Source organism: Orycteropus afer, unplaced genomic scaffold, assembly GCF_000298275.1.
Source record: "Orycteropus afer afer isolate SDZICR_OR568_19922 unplaced genomic scaffold, OryAfe1.0 scaffold00482, whole genome shotgun sequence".
Taxonomy (NCBI): domain Eukaryota; kingdom Metazoa; phylum Chordata; class Mammalia; order Tubulidentata; family Orycteropodidae; genus Orycteropus; species Orycteropus afer.
This window is the reverse complement of record NW_006922069.1, coordinates 1,315,319-1,323,552: the sequence shown is the minus strand read 5'-3', so window position 1 is coordinate 1,323,552 and position 8,234 is coordinate 1,315,319. Positions and strand designations below refer to the sequence as shown.

At 42.1% G+C, this 8,234-nt stretch overlaps 1 protein-coding gene across 1 annotated transcript; it reads right to left on the bottom strand.

Annotated features, from left to right (window-relative positions):
* Positions 1-4,594: 4,594 nt before the first annotated feature.
* LRRC8D (leucine rich repeat containing 8 VRAC subunit D) lies at positions 4,595-7,165 on the bottom strand. Its single transcript, XM_007954933.2, has one exon. It carries the CDS (start codon positions 7,163-7,165, stop codon positions 4,595-4,597), a length of 2,571 nt encoding a protein of 856 aa, XP_007953124.1.
* Between the last annotated feature and the right edge of the window lie 1,069 nt (positions 7,166-8,234).

Here is an 8,234-nt window from a genome sequence, read left to right as displayed (position 1 = left end):
CTTCCTTCCGAGGAGTGGCTGGTGGGTTTGAACCGCCAGCCTTCTGGTTAGCAGTCAAGTGCCTTAGCCACTATGCTACCAGAGCTCCTACTAGGTGACGCTTATCTGGAGCAGTTTGTAAACTGTATTTGCAGAAGCAGAGGGATAAAGGCAGTTAGCTACTCTCCTTCCAATTTTAAGGTTTGTGAGCTTGAGGGTTTATTCCCCCCATTTCAGTCACATGACTCTAGTTCCAGGCTAGTTCAGACTTGAGAGACATTTTGTGTCCTGCTGCTCTTTTGCCCCCAGGCCTCAGCGCTCCCTCTTACAGATACCACCTTAGGGTGCACTTCTCCCAGGAGAGCCACAGCTGGCCAGGAACAGATGGGGCCACTTCGTGTCGCAGTTACAAGTTGGAAGACATTTAAAAACTGTTTTCCAGGGGTTTGTTCTTTTTTTTTTTTCTTCTTCTTCTTTTCATGAAAGGGGCTTTTTGTTAATACAGTCTTTGTTTGGGGATTCAGTTGATAAAGGGACCATTTTATTGGAATGAATTACTGACGCAAGTGCTGCCAGAAATCTTAGCCAGGCCAGCACTCTGGCTTTTATTCAGCAAGGTGAATGGAAACAACTGTTGGGCGGCAGTCTCAAGGGCACTTTGGAGCTTGCTGCCATCAGCAACTTGGATTGTTTGGTTACTAGTTGAAGCAGAGAGCACGGGAACTAGTCAGGGGAAGTACTAGAGATAATCTTAATAAAATATGACTTCCCTTTTTATATATGAAATATGTCACACAGTCACGCTAGTGCAGGAGTTATGGGGAGTGAACTCTTTCCACATAAAAACAGAAACCCGTTGCCATCAATTTGATTCTGACTCATGGCAACTCTATGTGTCACAGAGAACTGTTCCATAGGGTTTTCTTGGCTGCAATCCTTATGGAAGCATATCATCAGGCCTTTCCTCTGCAGTGCTGCTGAGTGGGTCTGAACTGTCAACCTTTAAGTTAGTAGCCAAGAGCGAACCATTCGGGGCCACTCAGGGACCTGGACTCTTATTATTAAATTACTAAATCTTCATGACAAAGAAGGGACCTCTGGTAGTGTAGTGCCTAAGGCACTTGACTGCTAACCAGAAGGCTGGCGGTTCAAACCCACCAGCCACTCCTTGGAAGGCAGGCTAGGCAATCTACTTCCGTAGTGATACTGCCTTGGAAACCCAAGGAGGGGTGGCTAGGAATCGGGTCCAACTCGACGGCACATAACAACAACAAACATGACAAAGAATGAGGTCCCTATAACGATTTTAGCTCATCCTTTTGAACCCCTGAAAACAAAGTCAAACAGTCAAAAGTAAACCAGGTTTACTCAGACTCTGTGGCATTACCCAGACATGGAACAGTAAAAGATAGTTTAAAATTAACATAATTTTCCTCAGACGGGGTGCTCAAGGGCCTTTGGAAAAAGTCATGAAGATTCTAGTAAGCCAAAACTCTAGACTCAAACTAGCTAGTTTGTTTTCTCTCATGTCTGGTGCATTCAATGCCAACATAAATTCAGGAGGACACATGGGCCAACAAGTACCTTGGGGCGTCACAACTCTCTAGACCGCTGTTTTCTTGAAACTCCAAAACCCAGTATATTTACAGTCTGCTAAATGAATCAGCATTTCTTAGGAAACTGTTCTTAATATGTTAAACTGCTACTTGCAAACAGTAGCATGGAAATTGGCATTTAAATCAATTGACCATAAACTCTTCACAGTTCAAGGAAATCATTAAGGGCTGATGAAGTCAACAGAAATATGGGTAAGAAAGGTACCCACTAATACTATTTGAAGGTCTCGAACACCACTCAGTTCTAAGTGACTGAATACCAAACACCACACAGGAAATGGGTGCCTATGAGCAGCACTGCTTGGGCAGGACGGCCAGGGGTTAAGTTTGGGGTGTGCTGCAGATTCCAGCTCCTACAGAGCAGCCTGGCTCCAAACACCAAGGTAATCAGTGGGAGTCCTGTCACTTCTGCCCTTCACAAACAATATGCACTTGTTTTAAGAAAGACAAGGATCCTAAGATCTGGCCTGTTTACCTCACAAATAAGACATGTGGAGGCCCTCTAAAAAAGTTGCTCCAATTTCAGGTGGTGGCTTTATTATGCAGGGAGAACAGGGCCCTATGTAGCTGGATAGGAGGGAAATGCCTGGGAGGAAGGGTTTACAGGCAGAGTTTGTAAGAGCAAAACTTCCCCGAGCCTCTTTGACCAAGTTTGCCCCCATCATCAGCATTGTTCACTCATGCAGAACCTTGTACATCTTATCACAATGGTACTTATAATTAATGTTTATCTGCCCCACTGTAAAGCCCCATAAAAGTTCTGGTGGCATAGTACCTAAGACATCTGACTGCTAACCAAAAGGCTGGCAGTGCAAACCCACCAGCCACTCCTCGGAAGGAAAATGGGGCAATCTACTTCTGTAGTGATACTGCCTCAGAAATCCAAGGAGGGGTCGCTATGAGCTGGAATTGACTTCACAGTGGTGAGTTTGGTTTTTGGAAAAACCCCTATGTAGATAGGACTGACTTATTCCAGCATTGACTCCCCATTTCCTAGCACTGGTTGGGCATGAACTGGGTGCATAATCAATGTTAATGAACAAATGAATGGATGTCGAGAGGAATGGAAAATGTTTCTAGGAGAGAGCACTTGCTCATACCAAAATTTCATGATTGTCCTCTAACTTTCCATACTTGGGCTTTTATAAGCTGGCCCTTTTAGGAGGAGGGAGGAAGGCCAGGATGCTAGAGCTGGGGTCAGTTCTTAATTCAGCCACAGTGGTTGATGCTTTTTCTGTCGATGGTATTTCTGAGTATTACAAGATCTACCACAGGCAAAGACTCATCTCCACTTTGGATAGGTTGTGGTTTAGTGTTTTGTGAGGAATGCAAGGATATGAGTCCATTTTCCCACCTTCTCTGAATCCAGTCTTGTATAGAGAGGTTACTACTTAGTCACCCAGAATGCCAAATATTCCTGCTTCTTGTTGTTGTTATGGGCCCTCGAGTTGGCCTTGACTCATAGTGACCCCTCCTTGGTTTCCGAGGTGGTATCACTACGGAAGTAGATTCTTCAGCCTTCCTTCCGAGGAGTAGCTGGTGGGTTTGAACCGCCAGCCTTCTGGTTAGTAGTCAAGTGCCTTAGGCATTATGCTACCAGAGCTCCTAAATATTCCTGCAGGTCTATGAAATATCTGCCAACTAATATCTAACCAGGTGGCACAGAATTTTTTAATTTCTGAGATAGATTGAGACACTTTTTAACTTTGATTTTAAAAAAAGAAAGGAGTATCCTGTTAGCATTTCCGTGGACATGACCTACCTAGATGCAGCCAAATACTGGAAATACAGCCTGCCACTGAAATGAACAGGGACAGTGAAGAGTTTTCTACCTCAATGACCTGTGGGTCCTATTTCTTCCCACCACAGCAAGAGTGAAAAGGGCAAGAAATGATGACACCTGCTTTGACTTTTGTGGGATCTTCCAAATGGAGATACTGGAAGGTTGTTAACCATTAAGTCATTAAAAATTTTATTTTGGTTATAATTAAAGATACTTTTATTTATAAAAACATTTCCTATTTATTGTCAACCCTATATTATTGATAGAAAAATGTACCATATAACCAGGACTCCAGATTACAGAAAACAGTTATTATTAAAGTGCTATTTTCTTTGGTCTTTCCTTGCTACTATCTATCCTCAACAAACAAATGAAAACCTCGAACAATCCATACACTTTTACTGTATTCTAAGTCTTCCAGAATATCCATCACTACCAGTGGCCACCGAGGTGACTGTGATGCACAGCAACCCATGTGTGTCAGAGTAGAACTGTACTCCATAGGGTTTCCAATGGCTGATTGTTTGTAAGTAGATCACCTCTGGATAGATTTGAACCTCCAACCTTTGAGTTCACACACAAGTGCTATAACTGTTTTTGCCCCACCTGGGGATTCCATTTCAAGGGTATGAAAGCTATGGTCAGCAGCAGTAGCAGCAGCAACACTACGAGGCCAATATTCTAAGATGTGTTTATTCGAGGTGCTTTAAATCAAAAAGGAAGGAAATCCCTATTTCAGCAAATTTAAATTTACAAGTTCCAACCGTGTGTGTCTTTTCTGGTCTGAGTTAAAGGAAATATTGCACCAATTAATCCAAGTAAATCATGACACCCCCAAAACAGATGATATAGTAAGAAAATGTCAATTTAATCATTTACTGTAGCAGGCAAGCAATTTGTAAACATTCAGTAGCGGCAGCATCCAAGTTACAAACAATTTAAAAAGAAACCAAGATTAGTGATTATAATTCTTCCTTTCCTTTCCCCAAAAGAAACCAACCAAACAAACAAAAAGATTTGGAAATGAATGACTTAAAACACTACAAACATGGAACATTAAAGTTATGTCTTCTATCAGCCTTCTATGCATCCTCTCTGTTTTATTTTTTTTAAGATGTATCTACTCCTAAAATGCATTATCTTGTAATAACTTGTACGTGAGCATTTGCAATCTAGAAGTTGTTCCTGCATATGGGTGTGCATGTATTATCTCAGTTTAAATCCCATTTGCAAAGGGAACATTTATGTCTTGATTCAATGCTTCTTTGACTTCAAGTGGCAGGGTGTCAAAAAGGTGATCTTCCACAACAAGCCCGCTTTTCTTGAGCAGTCGACACTGGCCCAGCTGGGCTGGCAGGCGGTCCAGGCAATTGCCCTTCAGCTCCAGCTGAGTGAGCTGCGAGAGCTGACCAATTTTCTCTGGGAGGGAGGTGATGCAATTTTGTCCCAGATTCAAAGTCCTCAACTTCACGCACTTAAACAACTGTTTTGGCAGAACGTCCACTTTGTTCCCAGTGATATGCAAATGCTGCAGGTTCTGAAGCAATCCTATTTCTATTGGAATCATTGAAATGTTGTTGTAGCTTACATCTAAGCATCGGAGTTTCTGTAAACTAAACACTGCCACTGGTAAAGATTCGAGCTTGTTGTTAGAGAAATAAAGTGACTCCAAGTTTTTGACATGGGTAATGGAGGGAGGAATGGTAACAATTTTATTATGCCATAATTTTAAACAAGTCAGTCTTTTTAAATGCTGGAAACTGATGATTTCCTCAATTGTGCGTATGCTATTTGATTTTAAATCCAGCTCCTGTAAATTAGAGAGGCTGAAGATAGCATGTGGGATTCTCTCTAGTTCACAGTTCTGGAGTTCTAGCTCAGCGACATTCATCATTTTCTTAAGGCTGTTCAGTACCAAGAGTTTAGTGCCGTCATTATGAATGACTAACTTTGTAAGATGTGGCGCCACATCTGTGATGTTGGAGGGGACTTTGGTCAAATTGCTCTTCACGTGGAGAATCTTAAGATGCCTCAACTCTCGGAGAGATTCGAGTCCTATCATCTTATTGTTTTCAGAGTTCAAATTGCCTATCAAGTACAACTCTCGAAGGTTTTTGAGCAAATACACCCAGGCAGGAATTTCAGCCACATCAGTGAACTTCACATGAAGGCATCTCAAGTGATCGCGGAGAAAACTAAAAGCAGTCTGTTCAACTTTTGCAGGGCAGTGGCAGAGGTGAAGCTCTTGGAGATTAGTCATTTGAGATATCTTAGCAGGAATTTTAGCTTCTGGAATCAGTTCAAGTTTTAGCACATCCAGGTCTGTGAGGTCAAAGACAGCATCAGGCACGCCCGACAGCATAAACAGATGTAACTCCTGCTTGTCCTGGGCATTGCGGGATACGTGCTGCCTAAGCTTCTCAAATGTCCACTCATGGTTCAAACTAATTTCCCTAAGTTTATTTTCACTGACTTCTGACAAGAACACACCAAAACGCTTGGAGTATAGCTGGTCATATTGGTCTACCATGTGTAGAAGGAATGCAAAATCATTTTTGACATCTGGAATGTCACTGAAACTGCTCTCTTCTCTGACTTTTTCAAAAGAATATTCCTTCAAAGGTATCCTGAATAACCAGAAGAGAGTGTAGAGGCAGATAAAACCATACACACAAATAATGGATATGTAACTGATGAGAAGCTTTTTCAACATGTAAGCCATATTATGGGTGCACTCAAATACTTCATACCCAGTCAGATGCTCAACTTTTGGCTTGCAGACGTGTTCAAAGCTGATTGCATTGACAAAGTTTGCAGTGTAGCAGAGGATAAAAATGAACTTGGCTGTTTTGATAACTGTTTGGACCACGTAGAGTTTATAGATCAAGTCACTGTCTTCCACATGGGCACGGAACTTCCTTACTTTCTCAAACAGGGCTTTGGCCTGTTCCCCGTCTTTTTTATCCAGGATGGTCATGCTAGGGACTTCAATTACTGGCTTCTCGGCTGAAAATTTGAAGCCGCTTTTCTGGATCATTGGGGTACTGGCACTGGGGCTTCCTTCATCACTGCTGGTAGACACATGCTTTGGTAGAGTCTGGGCACCTGTTATTCTCTGTTTGTTTTCCTCTGAGTCTTCACACGCCGTCTCAGACAACGCTTTAGTAGTCCAAGGAGATTCAAAGCACTTTCCTAGTATTGAAACAAAATGTTCTACTTTTGAGCATGTTTTGGGATATTTGAACCAAAAGTTGCTACTGACCATGAGAATAATAGTATGTATAAGAGCAAGGTATGGAAAGTACTTAGAATACCATGGAAGGGCCAGATGGTAGCACATCTGATTAATAAATACGTATTGCTGGAAATCCAAGTTTGTTTTTCGGCCTGTTGGGTCTTTCTTCTCTTTCTTTGCCTCCTGATTGGGAACGGTGGGATCTGTGCGAGGATATGTGGCTCTGAGAGGTATGTCAGGTGTCACAGCAGATGTGCCAAAGGAAATGTCATTTGTCGCCCGCCCATCTTGGTCAGTGGCTGCTTCTGTCTTCGGGATGTCGGTGGTGACGTCAACATTTCCTGGTGGCGCGTGTGCCTTTGAATTTACAGGAGATGGCAACACTGGCAAGCAGACCACCTGATCTTTGGTAAGTTGCATGGTTCCTGCAAAGATGGCTACCATCAACATAACGACAGCCAGATAATCCATAAACACATCCCACCATGGTTTCAGGATTCGGTAAGTTGGCTGAATGTCATTAAGTGAAGCAACTTCCGCAAGGGTAAACATTCCTAGGAAGCAAGCAAACAAAAGACATTTTAACAAAGATGCAAATGAAAACATCATAGGAGAAAAATTTTCAACTTGCTTCTATAACTAAATAAAGTTCCCTCTTCCACATCTTTCTTTGAACCTAAGATAGGTGCAGTAGTAAACAAATTAAAGGGACACAGAAGTTTTTCTCTTTCAGTCCAAGAAAGAAAACAACTAACAACAAGGTGGGGAGTAAGGATTGCATTCTAGGTAAAAAATGGTAACACCCTGCATGAAGTCTACAATGGTTTGAATAGAATGGAAGGGAAAGATTTGAGAACTATTTAGGAGACAGAATTGTAACTTCCTGACCTTGAAGGAGGATATGAGAGCAAAATGGTATTCGTTGTGGTTTAGGTTAAAACTGAAGCTTTGGGGCAAGGGGCTAGGATGGCTTTAATTTTGTATAAGCCAGAGGTGTCTGGAGATACTGTTAAACTATAGAAGCCTGTGCACCATGCTCAGTTCTACTATTTACTAATGGTGTGACTGTCCAAGCCTTGTTTCCCACATTCACGATGAGGATGATGACTTCTTAAGGTTGTTTGAAAGGTTAAATTCAGTTATACTTGCAAAGCTCTTATATATCCCCGGCCCCAAGGAAACACTGGATGTATGTTAAATCTTACCACTCTGGTGGTAATATCCATGGATAGTTAAAACTAAGGGTCTAGAGTTTAAGAGTCTGAGAATACAGACTTAGCTGGAACTCTGGCCACTAATGCAGCAGCCATGGAAAATGTGTGGGATGAAAAGAGGACCAAAGATATAAGTGGACATGAAATCATCCGTAATGAGCATTCTGAATCAGTCAGGACCTTTGATGTCTACAAAAGCAGATGAACCTGGCAGCACTGAAAGGAGCCCTGGTGCCAGGACACTAGAAAATGTGGTCAACATTCACAACCAGCTGGTTGCTTTAGCTTTAGAGTCTCAAAAGCAGTTTATGCAAACAACAAAGTACAAGTACAATCATACTGGAAGTAACCAAGAAAACACTAATAAGTTTATAGTGGCAAGCAATGGGCATGAGCTTTTATGATCA